The sequence below is a fragment of the Macaca fascicularis genome, chromosome X, assembly GCF_037993035.2.
Source record: "Macaca fascicularis isolate 582-1 chromosome X, T2T-MFA8v1.1".
NCBI lineage: Eukaryota > Metazoa > Chordata > Mammalia > Primates > Cercopithecidae > Macaca > Macaca fascicularis.
In genome coordinates, this window is record NC_088395.1 from 17,480,001 (window position 1) to 17,501,625 (window position 21,625).

At 41.1% G+C, this 21,625-nt stretch overlaps 1 protein-coding gene across 5 annotated transcripts in view; it reads left to right on the forward strand.

Moving 5' to 3' along the window:
- Window positions 1-21,625, forward strand: part of NHS (NHS actin remodeling regulator) — a 363,822-nt gene that overhangs the window by 256,977 nt on the left and 85,220 nt on the right. For 2 of the 5 annotated variants that reach the window (XM_045383531.3, XM_045383532.3), the window contains exon 1: window positions 4,977-5,058. The exons of the other annotated variants lie outside the window; for them this stretch is intronic. In XM_045383531.3, the coding sequence (XP_045239466.2) occupies window positions 5,025-5,058 (34 nt within the window). In that variant the 5' untranslated portion in view covers window positions 4,977-5,024. Of the gene's footprint in view, window positions 1-4,976; window positions 5,059-21,625 lie in introns of those variants that run through there. 5 annotated transcript variants of the gene reach the window in all.

Sequence of the window (21,625 nt, forward strand, 5' to 3'; positions counted from 1 at the left end):
TGAGACCAGCTCTGTGGTGCATTTTGTGCCCCAGAGATCTCCTTGGGATCAGGCTGGAGCAAATATTCAGCTGAGACTATACTCCTGCTTAGTCCCTTCCCTTACCATATCCAGCTTCCTTCATGCCCCTTCTACTAAGAGCACTCCATATATTACTTGAACAATAGTGTCAGTCTTAACTTAGACTTTACTTCTAGATAACCCAGTCTTAGGCAGAGTTGGGAGGAGGGGCACTTATGAATAGTCTCAAACCTGACTGTACCTCAGAATCACCTGGGCAGCTTTAAAAATACAGATTCCCAGGCCCCACCTCCAGCAATTCTGATTCAGTGGGTCTGGAGTGAGGCCTGAGATTCTATAGTTTTCCTGAGTTCAGTGTTCGGTAATTTTAATGCAGCTAGTCCTTTGACCAATGAGAACCACTCATTCTAGCCCATTGTCTTTATTTCTTTTCTTAGATCTTCTAAGAAGCATTCATTGATCAAGTTCAGGAACAAATCACACAATCTGTCAATGACACTAAGAAGCAGAGATGTAAGTCAAAAGATCCACAGTCCTTGGCAAATCTCTTGGAGTCCAGCATATAATGTTGACTCTCAGAAATTTCTCAGCAAATTGCATCTTTAAATTTTTTTCATATGTGTCCTGAAATGTAAAGGTTTATTTGGTTGGGAAAAGGGAGAGACTTTTGAGACATCAGGTTACCATGGAGTTTTCCAAAAAGGGATATTTGACCAAGTTTAAAATATAATTAATACTTTCCATCCTCCATGCTCAGAGATGTTAACCTATTAATCCTCCTTTCACTAACAGACCTAAATCTTCATTATTGTTGGTTGTGTGGATGATTTAGTGATGAAATTCAAAGAGAAACATTTTGTTTTGTTATCAGAGACTCTATATTAGGAAGATTTATGAATAGGTTCTCATGAAAGACACAGTTCTAGGGATTTTTAAGCAAATGGACAATTAAATAACTGAATGAAGGTGGCTCAGACTAATGCAGAATAGGGGACTATTCTAGATTTTGTAATGATATTGATGATAATAGTGATAAGAACAGCAACAAAACATGATTGCTAAGATTCGTTTCAGTGCATAGTATGTATAAGACCAAGCACTAATTACTTGATCTGTAGTATCTTATTTAATTCCCCCAGCAACTCTTTGAGGTAAATGTATCTATTGGGGATCAACAAAGGCTTTAAAAAGATGAAACTTTATTTCTCTCTTGTGTAAAAGAAGTTAAGGGCTTGTATGCAGACTCAGCAATAATGAGGTACCGAGGCTTCATCCAGCTCCTAGTTCCACTATCCCTAGATTGTGGCCCTCATCTTCACAGTCTAAGATAGCTGCTGGAGTGCCAGTTATCACATCATTGGCCTAAGCATCAGGATGAAAGAAGGAACATGCCCCTTGTCTTCTGGGGAGTCTTTCTAGAAATCCCATACTACAGTTGCTTTGACCACATTGAACAGGTAGCAATCCCTAACTAAAAGGGAGAACTGGATATGTAGAATTTTGGTTGTGTGGCAATGGGTGCAGTTTTTTAAATGAGATTTTATAAATTTGAAAGAGAAGGAGAACGTGGAAGGTTTACTAAGAAATTGGCAACTTATGCCACAGTAGGTAATATTCTTATCCCCATTTTGCAGATAAAGAAAATAAGGCACCAAGAGACTAAATGACTTGGTGAAGTTCACACACTTTATAGGTGGCAGTCACAGTAGGACCCAAGTCTCTATGATCATCCCTCTCCTGACTGCTATTTTATCCTGTCCATCTTTTTTTCCTATTTTGTAAAACAGTTTTTTTTTTTAGAGAAACATTTGTTCATTTCCTGCTTTCTTGGTGTGCCTTTTACCACCTTTGCATAGGTCCTAGCCATTCTTCAAAGTTCAGCTCCAACGCCCCAGAAAGCCTTCCCCTGCACCCACAACTGCTTTCTAGTAAATATTTATTGAGTACCTATTATGTGCCAGGTACTGTTCTAGGCACTTGGGCTTCATCAGTGATAAACAAACAAACAAACAAACAAACAAACCCCGGCTAGCTTAATAGTTGTGTGACCTTAGTCAAGTTCTCTGAGCCTCAGTTCTATATCTATAAAATGGAAATAATAAAAATTACTGTGCAGGGTTATTGTAAAGATTAAAGATGTTACTGTATATAAAGTGCAATTACTGGCATATCATTAGATTTTGAAAAATGATGCCTTTTACTATTATTGTTGCTATTATTGTTGTACTATTGTACTGTATTATTATATTCCCCTAATGAGAAATGCTATTCCTTATTAGGCTGTAAACTCCTGGGCAGGAATAGTATCCAAATCATTCTGGTATCACTGAAATACTTGATCAAAGTCAGAGCTTATTAAATGTTTGCTGAGTGGATAAAAAGAGTTTTGATGTAGAGAGAACTTCCTGTTTACTTATGCTGTAGATTTAGGAAACGGGGATAAACAGCCTGAGACCCATAGGAAGGGTTTTTTTTGTTGTTGTTGTTTTTGGCAGGGGTGGTGGCGGGGGGAGGGGTTGCCCAATTTAAACTGTGAGTGTTGGTGGGTGGTGTCCTAAAGAAAAACAAGAATGAGTAATAATCTACTCCTCATCCTCTTCCGGAAGGCCTCAGAAAGAAAATATATCCTTTTCCTTTCAGTTTCTTTTTTTCACCTTCACTGATAAATTTCATGTTCCAGCAAGTCCTGCTGATCTCTTTTTGTGTTTTATTTCTGTCTCCTAATTCTCTTCTCCATCTCTGATCTTTGCTACCTATGGGAATAGGGCTGCTGGCCTAGTGTTCACAGAAGAAAACTTCTGGAAATCAGGAGACGTTGTGCATCCAGGGTCCTAGACCTGTTACATTCTAGTCCTGCAGACAGCACCCCAGCAAGAGCTAACCAGTGCTTGCATCAAAAGTGCACATCAGGTTTGTTGAGCACCAAACTCCCTTTATTTTGCCATCTCAGCCCAGCTTTCCCCTCAGCCCTTCTGCAAAGGTGAAAGGCAAGTTCACAGGATGCAGGGCCTTCTTTCTTCCCTGACATCTGGTTTGATTCTGGGCAGCTAAATAGTGGCTTTGCCATGAACAACAAAAGCTAATTCACTGTGGTGGTTTTTAAACACCAAGTGCAAATATTTTTCCTTTTCAGCTTGGGGTCACTGGAAGGGAAAAAACAGGGCTGAGAGGGAGATTAACCTTTTAAAACCTATTATGACTTCCCAGAAAAAATAAAACAATGGCAGCATTTCCTTTCATTCGTGAGAGTCTTTTCATGAGTGATTGTTGTTTGAGGCAAGATTGGGGCCCTGAAGAAGATTTTTAAATACTAGCTTAGCTTGGTTTTCTACTCAAAAGGCCACCATGATTGCTTTTAAGAACCCACACAAATCTCTGTAAAGCCCAGGGCCACCCTCTTTGCTTTCTCTCTCTTCTGTCTTCATCTCTGGCTGACCTTCCCTCCTTCTCTCTAGCCCTTTGCTTTCTTCCCTCAATCAGGGGCCTGACTCTCTGCTAAAGGGAGGGGATCAGCGCAATTAGCAGGATTTTAGGCAACGGCCATGCCAGCCACTGATGCCACTGACAGATGCTTGGGAGGCTGAAGATTCTGTCTGGGTCATTTCTGTGAGGTTCCAGCCAGACTTTCTGTTGATTTGGGCTGTCTTAATGCATCCCAGAGCCTCAGCGCCATTCAGTTCCTCTTCGGAAATGAAGTCACCCGTTCTGGTTCTTACTGCACATGATTAAGGATCAGAAGTATCCAATACAGGGAGTCACAGCCATCAGCAGAAATCTGGCAAATGAGAAAAAAGCAAGTCCATCTGCCTCACTAGTAGTTCTTTTATTGTTCTCTCTGGACTGCAAAGCAAAAGCTCGTCTCCTACTCTTCATTAGTTTATCTTCTTTCCTTCTCTCTTCCCTTTCAGCTTCTGCACACAGATTCACTTGCTGGGCTCAGGTGGGAGGCAAATAATGTGCCATGAAAACATAAGGCTATTAGGGCAAAGACGTGGAAGTCCCTAAACTCTCCCTTTCTTGCCAAGAGGAAGATCTGAACGGGGTCCAGGATGGTTGCTGTTTGCGAAGTGGTTTGAGTATTCTTGCTATGCACTATTACTGCTGTTATCAGCATCACGAGAGTCTAACATGTTGATACAGGTGGTGTGTGTTGGTAGGGGGTGGGTGGGAAGGGATCAGAAATTGATTCATAACCTGCAAAGAGCAAACTCCAGTTGTATTGCCTCCACCCCCACCATTCTTGTCCTTTCGGTATGTGTGCAAATATTTGTAGACCTGTTGAATAGCGCGCCCTCACACCAACCTAAAATTTCACAGCCAAGTAAGCCAGCCCCAACCTGGTGAGAAGAATGGGTGGCAACCTGGGGCAGCGATGGAGTGATGGGATGGAATATATTCCTTCTCCTGATCAGGCAGTTGGTGTAGGGGTGGGCTGCTGTGGCTCCCTGGGTTTGGGTATTTGTCCAGCTTCCTGTCTCTGGCAGTGTGCTAATGGTTTCCATAACCTCATGGCACTTGGCAGAGCTTCTTAAACTGGTGTGGCCCGAGACTCTGCATTCTAATAAGCTCCCATGTTGATGCCTATGCTCCTAACCCCCTGGCCAACTGCACTTGGAGTAGCAAGGCTGTAAAGAAGTCCCACTGGGACCTAAACTGCTCCAGGGATGAAAAAGAAAAGTGCTAAGCCCCTCCTCTGGAGACAGGGTGTGTCCAGGCTGCCCTGGAGTCCTGATTTGCCATTCAAGTGAACCCTGGAGGGATTAGCAGCCAGCCTAGCACTTGGGTGAGACCATCTCCCCCTCCAGGGGGGAGCCCTAGAGGCAGCACAGAGGTTCTGTGAAAATCTGCCATCCTCCTTGCAGAAGGTTGCCCTCTCTCGCCCTCCATCCCCCCCTGCCCTGCTTGCTGACTTAAGCAGATCAGCTTTCAGCTCTCTGGCATTCAGAGACGTCTTTGCATAAAAGAAAAGGCCCTTCCTTAAGGAGCAGAGCGGGAATCCAAGCATGGCTCTGGCCTGCTGCATGCCCAAGAATGCAGGTATTTGGGGTTTGCAGCATTTCCTGGCAAGACAAAGGGGAGGGGGAGGCTAGGTCTAACGAAGAGGGGCTTGTGTGTAGCCACCTCCTATTCTAGGGGAGAGGAGAAGTATGCTTCCCAGTGAAACTGAGCCCTTTCACAGGAACAGCTGTGAGGAGGGGAATCTGCACTTGACCCTCACTCAAGGCTGACTTTGACATTTAGGGTCAGTGGCTCCTAAGCTTTGAGGACCTTGCATTGCTCATACTGGCTCGCCAATGTTTTCACCTTTGCTCTCCTTTTGAGGCATCAAACTACCCAAGACAGAGAGGACAACCCTTTCTTCCTTCTCCTCTTCTGCTCTGACATTTGAACATCTTAAAGAAGGGCCAGAGGGTAGCTCAAGTGGAAATTCCAGGGCAGGATTCCAGGGCTCTAGCTCAGGACTGCTGGAAAGGGGCCCCATCCTGCATGGGCTCGCACCAGGCCCTATGCTGCTTTCTTCTCTTCCAGCACTGCCCCCTCCAGTCTTCTTGGAATTCCTCAGTATCTTACCCTCATCTTGAGATTACAGAGAAAGATCTATTTATCTCTCAGTGTCCCCAAAACAGCCCTGAACTGAGAGTCCCCAGACCAAATCCCCCAACCTCTAGTTTCTGTTACATCTTCAGTGGCCTTACACAAATCTGTTAAACCACTGTGGGGCCTGTCTTGATTTCTTTAGTCCTCTAAGCCCTCCTTCACTATACTTCTTTATCATATAAGGCTGGCCATGCAACTGAACCCTATTTGAAAAGCATTGAACTTTTTACAGTATTCTTCCAGCACTGGGGTTATTAGTCCTTCAGTTGTAACTCAGGCTCCTTAATGTCAAGGACAGTGCCTTACTTTCATTTCTTGCTATGTGCTCTTAGGTTGTTCTGCAGGAGGTGGCTAGTGTGACAGTTGATGCTGGCCACTGTCCTTGCCTCAGCTAAACCCCTTCACTGCACATTTGCCTCCACTGCCTCTGCAGAGGCTGACACAGGGCCAAGCTTTAAGGGTCTCCTATTAGCCCAACTGCTACCAACACCGTGTACGCAGCCTTTCTTAATGAGGGGTTTGTTCTACCTGCTATCTGAGAACACTCTCTCTGAGCTGCCTTTCCAGGCCATGATGATGGGGAGGCACTATTGTGTGCAAGTTTGTTACTTAAGATCCCTCAGGAGAAGAAGGAAGCACACCTGTGAACCAGACAGCTTCCAATGGGTGTCATGGAGCCTCTATCAGTTTGTTCAGGACATTGTGGTTTCTGAATTTTGTGGCAGAGAAGTTGTTCAAATACAAGTCCTTAATATCATATATATTTATGATAAATAACCATTATTTGAGAGGCGGGCCAATTATAACAATTAAACACCCCAGACCAATTAAATCAGAATATCTGGGAGTGGGTCCAGATAACAGTGCATGTTTTTAAAGCTCCCCAGGTGGATTCCAATGTGCAGCCAGGGTTGAGAATCACTGATTTAGGTAAGAAGTAAGAACTGCACTCCCACTCAAACCCCCAATTCCCCTCAGGGAACCAAGGAAGACAATTAAGGGCCTAAGTTCATACATTTTCATACAGATCAGTGGATTCAGGAGAGAACGTCCAACAGCCAGATAGTCTTTATTTATTAGGCCTGAAGAACTAAGTAATGGGAGAAAGTACCAAAGAAATAAGGCCCTGCCAGAAGTTTCAGTTTAGGCTCAATACAAAAGATGAGAAGGCCTTTAGAATAGCTTGACCTAGTTTTCCCTTAAGAGTTGAAGATCCAAGGCCTATGCGTGGCTGACAGACCAGGAAGGGACTGGGTGGGGCTGGTGGTGGTGACAGGGCTACTTGGCAGAGAGCTCAACTTTTTTGAAGCTGCTGGCGTGTCATGAGTTTGGCTATCTTTGGGCATTAGTCTCAGCAAGGTCATGGTACTCCTGCCAACTCTGGATGGCTCACAAGTGGGAAGACTAGGCCCTTAATCAAAGATGCCTTCAAGTAGGACTTGGCAGATATTGCATTCAGCACAATAAAAGCTGAGGGGAAAATGACTGCTTTTACCTTAACACAAATTTTATTACCACCAGGTTTCATTATAAAAATATTAGAGGTTTGGGTGTGTGTTTATTACATAAACAATGGAGTTACTCTGATCTTCACCAGCTTTCAAACTGGAATCTCAAAGGGAGTTCTATTTACTAGATTTAAAGCTGTGAAACAATTGTTTCTCATGACTGCCTTGTAAGCATAGGAATAATACAGGGAAAAACAAACTCTCTGGTTTCTATCCTTCTCAACCCTTGCCAAATTTCCCCAGTCGGGAGGAAGGCACAGCCACGTGCTGGATGTTGTAGCTGATAGACTATATTTGGGCTAGGCTTACCAGGGATAGGATGGTCTTCAGGAAAAGTGGGCATGTGACTCAAATTTCAGGCTCCTGTTGCGTCTAGCTTAGAAGGGTATCCTGGAGGCTTGGGCAGGTGTGAGAATCACTTAAGCTGATCAGGCAAACTCTCAGAGACACAGACCCTTATGCCAACCCATAGTCAGTGGTCAGAGAGTACAACAGCTATTGTCATTATGTGTTCCCAGATCTCTGGGCATTTGTCTTTCCCAGAAGCAAAGCTTTCATGTCAGTATCAATGTCATCTTAGGTCCCTTAGTTCATTCCTGGGAACCTTGTATTCAGAGGGAGCAAGGCATAGGCTGCCACTGTCTCATGGCAAAGACCATTTTGTCAATTTTACTGATGTTCTGTATTTTAAAATTAATGTATCTGATTTTATAGTCTTTACTTTAGATTTTTAATTATTAAAAATATTTCTTAAATTGAATGTTTCATTAAAAAATGTGGGAATTGAAAACTATAAATTTACCTCACAGTATAGCTTTGGTAATTTCCGTGGTTTTTCTATGTGGGCTTATTGTTGTTGGTTTCATCCTCTGAATAGTTAGTTTTGGGCAAGACAGCATGGTTTGAGAAAAATGGGTTTTGGTGTCTGCCAGATCTGGATGTGAATCTTTACTCTGCCCTTTATCAGTTGTGTGACTAAGTTATAGGATCACAACTTCCTTATTTCTAAAATGGAGATAATAATATCTGCCTGTTGTATTCTTTAAATAATGATGAAATGGAAGAATTCAGGCAAAGGACTTAGCATGGTGCACTTAGTAGATGCTCAATCCATGGTTGCTATGGATAATAATAGCAAAAGTAATACATCACTGGCATAGGCAAAAGCTTTGTGGCTGGGAAGTGCTCTCCATTTGCATGTCTTGGGCAGAGGGCCAGGACAGTGGGTATCCTTTCTGGATCAAACTGCTTATCCTAATGTCCTCCAGAGACACTGGCAGATGGGACATGAAATACCAACAGTGTGCCTAGGGGAGGGCATGCAGCCAAATGTTACACTGAATTGAGCACGCCAAGGCAATCCAGGAAAAAACTCAGCACAAAAACTCACCATTCAGAAATTCCCCTGAACTGTCTTGATCTCATTTTCTCTTGTGGGATGTTCCTTAATGAACTATTTGAGCTTCTTTACCCCAGATCTGGCTTCTTTCCTGGCTACCCAGCTGAGTTGCTTTCCCCTCTGTAGGATTTTGACTGCACGTTATAGCCAGAGCCTTGAGGGAAGTGAGCATTTGGGGAGCAAAACTTTATGGAGCAGCATTTCTGTGCTGGGCATTAGGCTTGGCTCTGAGTATCAAACATGACTAAGTCACAGTTCTGTTCTTGAGGACTTCCAAGTCAGGTACCTTAGTCCATTTTCTGTTGCTATAACAGAATATCACAGACTGGGTAATTTACAAAGAAAAGAAATGTATTACTTACAGTTCTAGAGGCTGAGAAGTCCAAGATCAAGTGGTTGCATCTGGTTGGCTTCTGGTGAGGGCTTCATGCTGTGTCATAACATTGTGGAAGGCATCGCAGGGTAATAGGGGGGTTGCATTGAGAGCCAAGCTGGCTTTTATAACATATCTACTCTTGTGATAACTAACCCATTCATGTGATAACCCATTTAATCCATTAACCCATTAATCTATTAATCCATTTAATCCACTAACCCATTAATCTGTTAATCCATTAATCTATTTATCCGTTGGGTTATGGAAAGAGCCGTCATAACCCAATCACTTCTTAAAGACCCCACCTCTTAACACTGTTAAATTGCAGATTATGTTTCAACATGAGTTTCTGAGGGGACAAACGTTCAAACCATAGCATCAGGAGAATACTGACCCATGAACACCAGAAGGGTTAAACACAGTGCCTTGAGGCCCATTCACAGGAAGGAGGAACCAACTCTTTCTTGTGGGGTGGCATGGGAAGCCAAGTGAAGCTGATGGAGGAGAGGACTTGTGAACTGACTTTGTCAGGATAAGTAGGTTAAGACGTATCAAGTTTTCAGTGAGTTTTAAAAAATGCCTATTTGCCTTTGGTTGATTCTTGCCTTCTCTGAGTCTGCAGGGCATAGGAGGTAATGGAGGAGATAGTAAGATTTAGGAAGGGATAAGGCTACAGGAAGCTATAAGCAACTGTAATCTGCTCTCCACACTCTCTCCATCCTGCAGAACTCCACTGTATATAGAGGTAGACTGAAGTGGAAGTTACTTATCTGTGTTCAAAGCAGAATCTTCTAATTTTCTCTGAAGCCCACCTTGTACTTCTGAATACTTTGTTGGGTAGCATGGCTCTCTCTCTCCTACTCCTTTTGGCTCAGCAAGAATAATGGAAACTCCACTCTCCTGAAGGATATTAGTTTTCATGGCCTTGCATGTGGCTATAACTCATTGATCTTGAATGTAGCTGCACCCCCTGGCTCCTGAAATGGCAGAAAGGACATACAGAAGGGAATTAATCTCAGCCATATCCATTCACAACTGAAACACAGAACTGGTTCTTCAGCATCCAGAGGTCAAATGTCAAGCTCCAAAAAGAGGAAAGATGCAAATGCTTCCTCAGCTTCAAGGAACTGAGGCCTCCCAGGAATGTTGTCTTTGCTCCCTTCTTGATCCCACCTTTGCAATTAAGTGAGGAGGAAGTTTTCATTTGTTCTTCAAGATAGAGTAAATCACTCTTCTCTCACCACCTTGTCTTTGTGTTATGCTTGCCATGGATGACATTTGGCCATTAACAACTAAGCTCCCTTTTCCATCTAAGTTTTTATCCCTGGAAACATTCACAGGCAAGTAAGAGCTGCATGATTAATTTTTGAATAAGGATGTGTTTGAGAACAGGCCAGGGGCACACATCAACAGCCACATAGCCCTAGGCTTAAACGGATGACAAATTCTGCATCCCAACTAATATAGGCCTATAGTTCCTGCTTTGAAAACCAGGGGTGATGACAGGGGCCATGGGTTTCTAGTGCTTTCCACACCTGTCTCAGAAAGCAAGCAAAATAACCACTTGGGAGAATTAAGATAATTGTGTGTTGAGTGTTTTTCCGTAAAAAAGAGTTGATTTGTTGCTTCTCTTGATTAGGCTTTTATTTTTGCCCTTCTACCTCTCTCCACTGAGTTTTTAGTTGCTTTTTTATTTATTTACTTTTACACAAAGGAAATCATGGGTAAGAAGAGGAGATTTTATTTTGAAGAACAATGACCACATTAACAAGGTGACAACAGATAAGCTAAAAGTCACTCCATTTTCTGCCGGGGAAAAATGTCCTTTGCTGCCAAATCACATTCTGCTTCTCTTTGTCTACTCTCCTTTTATAGGAGGGTGGCAGGCCCAGCCACTGATGGACTCAGAAGAAATATCTGGGAGATAAGATACACCTTTGATTCATATAAGAAAAGAAGCTTTTGAGTTCAATGATAAAAAATGACTTCCTTTCCTGTTCCACAACATTCTTGTGGCTGGAGCCCTCTGTAGGACAACAACATTTCTCTGCCCTTGGTCCAACATATCAAGCTGAAAATAACTATGAATTCTGAAACTTGGTAAAGGGCAAAAATCCAATTTATTGCAATTTAATAGATATATAGGCTTAGATCAGATTCTGTAGGTATAGAATCTGCCCTACATCCTGCTCTATATTTGGGGCAAAGCTGAGAACCTATCTTTAAAGTGTCACAGCTACATTTAGAGACCCAACCCATTCAGCATTCTGTGAAAGAACATTAGAACCAAATATCCATGTGTGATTATATTCCCAAGTATGTCTATTTAAAAAGAAAAGACAAAAACAAACTTCAAAATGATTGGAGAAAGAAAAACTGGATGTGGGATGGAGGAGGTGACAAGGGAAAAGGAAGGAAGCTTCTAAGGAAGTGAGATTTGAGCTAGGCTTTGATGAATTGGTAGAAATGTGTTAGCCAGAGAAACATTTTAGGGTATATCTTTCTTTCTTTCTTTCTTTTTCTTTTTCTTTTTTTCTTTTTTTTTTTTTTTTTTTTGTTGTTGTTGGAGTCTCACTGTGTCGCCCAGGCTGGAGTGCAATGGCGCAATCTCAGCTCACTGCAACCTCTGCCTCCCAGGTTCAAGCGATTCTCCTGCCTCAGCTTCCCTAGTAGCTAGGATTACAGGCGAGGGCCACCAGGCCTGGCTAGTTTTTTTGTATTTTTGGTAGAGACGGAGTTTCACCGTGTTAGCCAGGATGGTCTCAATCTCCTGACCTCGTGATCCGCCCGTCTCCTGACCTCGTGATCCGCCCGCCTCGGCCTCCCAAAGTGCTGGGATTACAGGCGTGAGCCACCGTGCTCGACCTAGGGTATATCTTTCTAAGCTTTGGTTTCTTCTACAAAATCTCATAGACTTGTTGTGAAGATTTAATGGCATAATTAAAATAGTGCACATGGCACACTGCTTGGGACATAAGGACTGAATAAATTGTTGTAGTTGTTGTCATTGCTACTATTATTATCATTGCAATTAGGAGGTGGTATTGGAAGTATGTTACCACAAGTAATTAAAGCCCTTTTTCCTGACCCCTTTTTCTCTGATCTTATCCCATTCTTTCTGAGACTGTCATCTTTTATATTTTGGTATACTTTGGTTAATATTAGTTCGCCTCTGGCAAGATGAAAGCAGACCCAACCAAGTATCAAAAGATTTTTTTTAACCCCACTCCATTTCCCAATATAACATCTTATACACTGATTTACAATTTTGGTAGTGGGTGGATATTTAAGTGAAGATGTAAATATAAAACTAATAGCTTATGCTATAATTTCTCCAGGGGTCTTTGTTTTTAGCAACTTATTTTAGCAATTTCAAAAACTATTCATTCCGGTTATTTTGATTTTCTTCTAATCTGTTTATCTTCCAGTGATTTCATCCAAGTCAGAAAGGAAAGGTATTTCTGGAAATAAGCAATGAAACATTTCTTTTTTAAGTTTAGCAGTTAAGATGGCAGTCTAAGTATTTTTGCCTCATAAGTGATGGATATAATGTGTTTGAGAGGGGCTTGTCCATTGATGTTAGGGATTGAGGAGATTGTCACATGCAGTGGCTGGGGGAAACCAGGATGTTAATGTTAAAAGTAATTTAATGACTTATGTGCTCAGGAGATTTATGCTAATTGCTTGGTCATAGCTTATTCTCATCACAACCCTCTGATGTAGGTACAATTATTCTTCTGATTCCATAGATGAAGAAAATGAGGCTTAGAATATTTACATAACAACTTGCCCAAGATTACAGCTTAGTTGTTACAGAGCCAGAATTTAGACTCAGTTCTTTCTGGCTCCAAAACCTATGTTTTTGTTGTTGTTGTTATTGTTTGTTTGTTTTGTTTTGTTGTTTACCAGTAGATTATACTGTCTGCAGGGGTTTGAAAATAATGATCCCAAACTAAACATGGAAGTGATTTTTTAGGTTATCATACAGTGCCTTGGGGAAAGTGGGAGCTCTCAATGAGGTTAAGGGTTAAAAGATGTGCCATGGCCTGTGCTACAATCTCTGTTTAGTTCATCCAAAGTAGAAGGAATTTAGTTCTGATTTGAAGGTGCAAAAACTGATCAGAAGAAATGGCCTCAACCAAAATGCAAGACTGTGAACTGAGAAGTGGTGTCACTTGGACAAGGGACAGAGCCAATAGTGTCCTGTGTCTTGAAAAAAGGGAGAGGCATGGTAGGTAAAGTCTGTTACTTTCACTTTTGGTTTCTTTAATGACACTAGAACTTTTTGCTAATCAACTTGATTGTCTGCAACTGATATATTTATTGCTAAGCATTGTTTATCAGTGGCGTATTGTTCAAATGTTTGTTTCCCAGGATAAGGTTGTAAATGTCCTCTGGTATCATATAAGGTGATAGATTAACAAGTGCTGGTAGTTGTGATAGGTCAAGAAGTTACAATGCAGAATTTCCAACACTGTTGTTTGGATATGTTGGCAGGTCCGCATGAAGAGATGGTGTTTTTCCATGATGAGAAAGATGATAGTTTGTCCTCTAATTTCTTAACTTTAGCATCTGGTGAAGTTGCTTGCAGGGACCATATTTTATCTCATTCAAAGTCTCTGAATGAAGTAACAAGTAGCAAATATGATTACAACTCTTTCTGTAGTTATAAAAACCTATTTTTAAATGTCTCCCATCTACAATTGGCTATCTTCATACCACCATCTGCTTTCTCAAATTTCCCAAGGCCACTTGCTCTGGATAACCACAAAGGTGCCCTGGGCCAACAATGCCGCCTGTTGACTGGAACAGAGAACTCTTGAATTCAACATCTTTTTTCCCCTCCACTTCCCTTCTTGCACCTTGGAATGATAATGCATGTGTCTCTGAAGTTCCCCACACCAGCCAGATGTTCCAGTCACACAAAATTGCTTGCAGTTTCTCATCACATCATGCTGTCTCACATGCCTACAGGTCTGTGTACACTAAAACCTCCGAATGCTTTTATGACCTATTTTGCCTGGCTATTTCTTCAGTTTAGAAGCCTTGGCTTAAGCATCACTTTTCTGGGGGAAGCCTTCCCTGAAATTGCCCAGGGTGATTTAGATATCTCCCTTTCCATAGCCCATATGTAAAGAAAAGATAGTTGTGCCTGTCTGTCTTTTAGTGGATGGTGGTGCTTCCAAGGGAAAAGGGTGAACCAGTACCCCTATGAGGACCTGAGCCAGTGGTGGAGATAGGGAGAGATAAAGTCAGGCATGGCCCCAAACAGTCTTTTATATGATCATCTGAATTTTTTTTTTGTAATTGCATGCCTCATCCTAAGCATTCTTATAAAATTAGCAGTATTATCTATGTTATGTAATGTAAAATAATCTCTCCTCAAACAATCATTGAGTAAAGCTAGTGGTCCAGGAACATCCTTCTATATTTATCCTGTGGCTTCCTGAAATGCCAGGAGTATGCATAAGTCCCCCTGAAAACCAGGTATAAAAAAGTGTCTCTCAAGGCAGCCATTCAATGGTCTCCTTCAGAGTAGGCACTAGGTCTTTCATCTCTGCTATAGTATTGTCTAGTGGATTTTAGATACTCAAGAAATATTATTTTTTGGAATGAGTTAATCTTTCAAGTGATATCAGACATAATAGAGAATCAGTATCATTAATCTTCAAAAAGACAGATATTTCATTTGTAGACCCCAAAGTCTCCATCAGCCTACTACTCTTTCTCTAATTATTCTTGCATTTCATCAGGCACTGGCATTTAAAATTAATTTTTAAAACTATCTTCTTGAGTTATATTAATATTGTTTACTCACTACCATGATACCAGTATTATTTTCCACTCTTCATTGCAAATACATATTTTCCAGGAATATTGTGGGGGAAATAAGCCTTGATGGAAAAACCTGGAACTCTAAACACCGTCTGTAGTTTCTTTTCCATGGGAAAATGTGTCCTGAATTAAAAGGGAAAACTGACTTAGAAATGAGCTTCAGAACACTTCAAGGCTGAAGACTGACTGCATTTAAGCATCAGACCCCTGCACCCTATGGCTCCAATTTATACGGCTTACTGCCCGAAGCCTGGGGGCCTAAGGGAGGGAGCCTAAATCCAGAGACACAAAGTGACATCCTAGAACTGCTGAAGTGGGCAGGGAGGACCTCAGTGTGGTCCCCCGCTGGGCTCTTTCAAAGTTCTATCAGCATCATCACTAGGCCATCTTGGATACATATTGACCATCCCAGAAAGCCAGAAAACTTCTTTCTTACAAATCCTACTGAGATTTACATCTCTATGATCCCAAAACTGTTCCCTCTTGAGACAAGAAACATCTGAATCATCTATTTTCTCTGTTTTAAAAAGTCAATTTTTAAAAATATTGTTTGTTAAGAAATATTTATGAGTGAAGGAGCTCCTATGTGCAAAGCAACTTTCTAACACATGGTCCACTTATTATGAAATTATTCTGCAGAAACTTCCTGTTGCTTTGTCTTTCTCCTTTTATGTATGTATGTATGTATGTATGTACGTATGTATGTATGTATGTATGTATCTCTTTAGAGACAGGGTCTTGCTCTTCTGACATCCAGGATGGTGTGCAGTACCGTGATCACAGCTCACTGCAGCCTCAAACTCCTGGGTGCAAGTAATCCTCCCACCCCAGCCTCCCAAGTGGCTGGGATTAGCCACCATGCCCAGCTGATTTTTTATTTTCTGTAGGGACAGGGTCTCACTATTTTGCCCAGGCTAGTCTCAAACTCCTGGCCTCAAATAATTCTCCTGCCTCAGCCTCCCAAAGCACTGGGACTACAGGCATGAGCCACCATGCCGTTTCGTTTCTCCTTTTAGAAGTGAATTACTGTAAACCAAAACCTTACAAGAGCAAGCCAAACTGTGCCTTGATTCTCTTTCATGTCAAAGTCTAGGTGGTAAGACATGGATAAGGGGCTTTTGACAAGAACAGGAGACTTCTTTACCTGGCTTCTCTAGTAAAGCTTCTAGTATCTCAGAGGGGCCATTGATTCTCCATATCTGGTAATTTCTCCATACCTGGTCATTTCTCCATACCTGGTCATTTCTCTTTCCTGCTATTCCACTCAACCCTATCCTCAAACGAGGAAGCCTTCCCTCCCAACTGAGTACATGATACTACTTTTATGTCTCCTCTGCTCTGGAAATGTCATTTCTGATTCTGCTGGGAAGGCAACCAATGGACGTCCCAGACTAGAGCCTTAATCCACTGTCCTAGGCATGTTCTCAGACTGGGAAAAACTGTTGGGAAACAAGTTCAGAACCTGAACTAGGTGAGACTGCAAATACTGGTATAGACAGGTTTGTTTTAATTTATAAGGTTGCTCAGCAAAACATCCCCTTTTCTGGAACAAAATTAGTACGTTTTTAACTGCAGATGTAGAAAAAAAATGTTTAGGGTACAGACCAATATATTTTTTTAGGTTTATAAGGAGGGTTTCCTTCTCTCTGTTTCTCCTTTATCTACTCTTTATGAAACCTTGCAAGAGTAGACCAGAAGGGACCTCTTTTCATTACACATCTTTTTTCCTAAGAAGCAAAATGAACTGAATTAATTCATTCACTCAGCACTGTAAATACCAAATGAAAAAGCCATAGACGTATAGATGTAAATACTGCTTCTGTAATTTTGTGTGTGTGTGTTTGTGTAACTAGAGGGCACTGGGAGAAAGAAAAAAGAAATTATTCAAAGTTCAAAGGCTCCAAGATTTACTAAGAAAATAAGAAAAAGAGCACAAGCATTCACATGCTAAGATACTAAGAAAAAGAGCACAAGCATTCACATGCTAAGATAGCTGAACGATCAAGTAATATGTTACCCCAGCATTTTCTTAAAAAGAAATGGCTTTTGTAGAAACTGGTGGAAAGTCCAAATCTGAACATTTTTTCTGAGTATAATAAATAAAGCTAGTAATCCCTGTAGAGATTAAGAATGCAAGCTTTGGAGTTGCTTTCACTATGCTGAAATTCCAACATACAGTCAAGGTTGAGAACACTGCTTTAAGTACTTAGTTGTAACTTCCTTTCTCAGATAGTTCACTTTGGCTCTAATTTGGTTTATAATTACAGCATTCCTTCCTTCCTTTTGAGGGTTTCCATCTGTACATTTCCCAAGTGTGTGGAAAGGGAGGGTGGACATCTCTTTCCCTCTCTCCCACCTGTGTCTTTGCATACCTTATCTTCTTAGGAAGACAGCATGACTATGTTTTTAAATACAAAACTGACCCCATATTCTAACAAATCATAGTTCTTCTTGGCCCACAGCATTACTTTTTAATTTCAATGATGGATTTCAATAATGGATCATGTATTGGCATTAGCATTCTTGAAACACATGATCTCTTTTTCTCTTGCTTCCATCCACTGATTGTTTCTTGAGGGAAGCTCTGAGCCATTCGCCTTGGTGATTCTTTCCCCAAAACCATATCACCCAAAATCAAGCTGCCAAGCCCAGGATTGGAGGAGGAAAGGTGGTCTTCTGGAACTGTATCCATAGGAATCCTTTCTGAACTGGCACTTTCATGGGGCATATTGAAGTACTGTGAAGACCTTGAGCAGCGACAGTATTTGGAGCCATCAGAAAGGATTTATCTTTTATTTTTTTAAGTCTTTAGTTTATGATCCTTGTGCTCAAACCAACAATCCTCAAGCATTAGTATCTGTTTTGACATATGGCCAGAAATTTATTTTAAAGAACGGCATTAGTTAGCCTTTTCTGCATAAAAAATCACCCAGTACTTAGTGGCTTAAAATTTAGTGCTTGGTTCTTCTGGTCTGGGATGGCTCAGTTAAGCTCTGTGGAGCTTGCTTATGTCTATAGTCAGGTGGGCTGAATGACCTAGAGTGGCCTTATTCATGTCTGGTGATTAGCAGATCAAGATGGGGGTAGGAGACAACTGGGCCACCTGTACCTCATCATCCAACAGGTTGGACCAGGCTTCTTCATGAGCAGCAGTAAGGAGGACAGGTGCCAAGACCAGCAGAAGCAGAAGTTGCAAGGCTTCTTGAGGCCCAGGCTAAGACATGTACAATGTCACTTCCACCACATTCTTCTGGCCAAATCAGGTCATAAGGCCTGCTCAGATTCAAGGTGGAGAAACAGATTCCGCCTCTTGCTGGGAAGAGCTGAAAAGTAGCATGGCTATTTTTGAAATCTATCGCAATAACGAAGCACCTGTATTTGCAAATTTTTATATGCATAAATTAAAATGGATTTGAAGTTCTTCCAATAGTAGGCTAACTCTCCTTGTATTCAAATAAATGTGAGAAAAAGGGGTGGGAATTTCCCACGGTTGTGATAATGAGTGGTTCGTGTAAATACTATGGGTCATGGCAGAAAAAGGTTTTGAACAGCTGCCCAAGAGACAGTATAGTGAGGTAGAAAGAGCACGAATCTTGAAATCATACAGACCTGAGTTCAAACTCCGTCTCTCCAACTTGTTAGTTGGATGGCCTTGGGCAACTTATTTAACCTCTCTGAACATTAGTTTCCTAACCATGAAACAGGAATAATAATATTTAAGGCACATATCTGTTGTGAGGATTAAATAAGGTTATGGGGTAATGCCCAGAACCTAGTAAAGAGCCATTCACGGTGCTAGTTTCCTTCCTTGACCCCTTAATTTTGTAAAATTGGTGTGTAGTGGGCATAGTGATTCTTTCATTCAGAATCAAAGCTGTCCCACCCCTTTCCCTTCCAGATACCAGCTTGTCTTTGTTCACATATTACATATCTTTGAGAGACGACTTCAATACAATATTTTTCAACCTGGGATCTTTGCAATGTTTGCAAACATAAACTTACAGTTAAAAATTCCAAGACAATTCTTAGCTTTGGTGCTATAGATTATTCACATTTTTGAGTTATGCATAGCTTGCTTTTTCTTTATGGTCTGGATATACTGTGCAATTTTGGAAACCCACCATCAGAAAAGGAGGCTTTGAAATACTAGAAGTTGGGCAGCAATGTATGGGAACCATGTTTTTTCAGAAAGGATGTATTTACATTGGATAAGATTTTCAAACACATCCAGGAATTCTAAATAGTGAGGTTAGTCTTTGGGGGCTAGAGGAGGCCACGTTGGGCAAAACCTTTGCTTAATCTTCTCCTCTGATGCATTCTATAGGGCTCCATTTTGGCTAAATCATCATAATTCCCACCAAGACAGCACAGAATGATAATGGTTTTATTTATTATTTTATATTCATTGCCAGTATATGCAAAGTTTTATAGCTTGCTATAAATTGAGAGGGATTATCACAGCTGTTACTTATTTTAACAGGTCACAATACAGTAGTTTATGCCAGATGGTTCGGAGAATTTTGAGGGAGAAATTTTATACAGGCAGCCACATAGATACTAGCTTGGGTAGTCGCACCCTGAAATTAATTTACATTTGTTATGATATAAAATATATATGAATAAACATATAGTTCCTTATGAATGAGTGATCCATTTTATAGCAGCTATTTCTTCTGGAAGTCAAGGGAGTCCCTTGTGAACAGTGGTGGGGCAGCAGCAATAGTAATGTGCTGCTACTGGGATAAGTGAGAAGTAAAGCTCTACCACATGCATAGTTCTGGAGGGGACATTCAACTTGCTCCAGGGAAGTAAGCCTTGGAGACAAAACTGAGTTTTCATAATTGGGTCTCAGCATGTATTTGAGTCAAAGAGAATAAAGCAGGAAAGTCACCCTAGGTAAACATAAGGAGAGAATGGGTGTGGTATAAATACAGTAGAGCTAGAATTGGGATCCCCAAGTTCACCCTCAAGGTCATTCTGGGACCAAAAGGTTATCCAGCCCTGGGCAGATCACAGAACATATTACTTCCCTTGCAGATGCTGAGGTTTATAGGTAGAATGGCCAATTCTGGATGCTCAGCCTAAACAGGAAGATAAAATAAGTACTGATGATCAGAAATCATTTTAGAAGGTATTTTTGGTTCCAAGTCTCATAGAAAAATTGACTTACACAATGAAAAACGTAGAGAAAATTTTAGAGATCATCTCCACCCTCCTTATTTTATAGATGAAGAAACAGACCAAGAGGATCATTTAAATATGATCATCTTAGTTTTTACAATAAAGAAGTAAAATCAGACTGTCAAAGTATTTGGGCTCCATTGACTTCCTCCAGTCTTTCTCCCCTTGATCCAGCCCCACGAATTCCTCTCCTGTATCCCACCTCATGCTGGGAAAGGACCACATTCCCACCTGTCAGAATAATCCAAAGACCATGTCTAAAGCACACCTGGATTTTCTTGGTAAATTGTCTGAGGCATACCACCTCTTGAACTGAATTAAAACTATTTAGCCTTTTAGAGTCAATTCTTCCAGCTTCTGTAAAATAGGAGTCAATTAAGATCTGTTTGTGTCACCAAAACAGTAAATTAACCAGAAAAGGTGAATTTAAAATGGAGATTTGGAGCATATAACAGCTAAAATATATATGTACAAAATCAGGAAATGACAGTATTTTGATAATTGAATAGTCCATGCATGTTGAAGGACAGAACTGGAATCTGTATCATGGACTCCCCCAAGATGGCTAGTAAAAGAATGAAAGCTTTGAAAATTTGTAAGCTCAACAATACAGAAATACCCCCACTCTTCTCAGGGCTGCTGAACTTCCAATAATTTCAGCTTTCAGGAATACAGCACTAAACCTGGAAGTAAGTGAAAAGAGTTTCCCAAGGCTACAAACAATTGTCAGCAAGCCCACATGTATCCTTTTGGTTCTTGCCGGAGAATTGGTAACTCGTCTTTAATGGACAGATGTTTCTCAACCGTGGGTGTCTGTTATCCTCAGCTCACTGGAGGCTTAAACTCTGGGGAAAGGAGCTAAAAGAAGGTTGAGAAAGGAGTGATAGTGGAGAAATAAATACCAAGGAAAGAGCATGGAAATCCAAAAAGGAGTCTTAGAAATGTGTTACCATAGAGACCAATAATAAGCTTTCTTAATAAAGACCCTAAGTAATCAACAAAACATTAAATTGTGTTTTGTAGCATCTGATTAAAGAGATAGGAAAGTGAATTACTCAAGGTAGGCTAATTCTGGTAATAAACCCCCAATATTTCAGTGGCTTACCTCTCACTTTCCTTGCAGTTTAATGCTGATTAGCATGCAGGTGGGTACCTAGGCTCTTCCCATCTTGGGAATCCACCATCCCACAGAGCCTTTGTGTTCAGCCAGCAGGGAAGACAAGAAAATGTGTGTAGGAATAGGTAAGAGCTTTTATGTGCCAAGGCTGGAGGCACACATAGCTTCTGCCCACATTCCATTGGCCAGGACTCAGTTACAGGGTTGTACCTAACTGCAAGGGAGGCTGGGAAAGTAGTTTAGCTGTAGGAGAAAGAAAGAGATAGTTTAGTGAACAACTGATTAACCAGTTTCTTCCAGGGAAAGTATAAAATATGCTTCAGAACAATAAGGGGCTTCAGAAAATTGTTCTTGGTTGGATAAACTTTAGTTATATGGAAAATTATCTATGTAGACTTTACCATTTCCTGGCAATACCAGTTAAAGGAAATAGTTATTTCCCGAGCCATACTGTAGATCAGAGGTTGGCAAATTATGGCCCATGGGCCAAATCCCACCCACTCTCTATTTTTATGAAGAAGGTTCTATTGAAACACAGCCACATCCATCCATATATGCACCACTGATGGCTGCTTTTGAGCTACAACAGC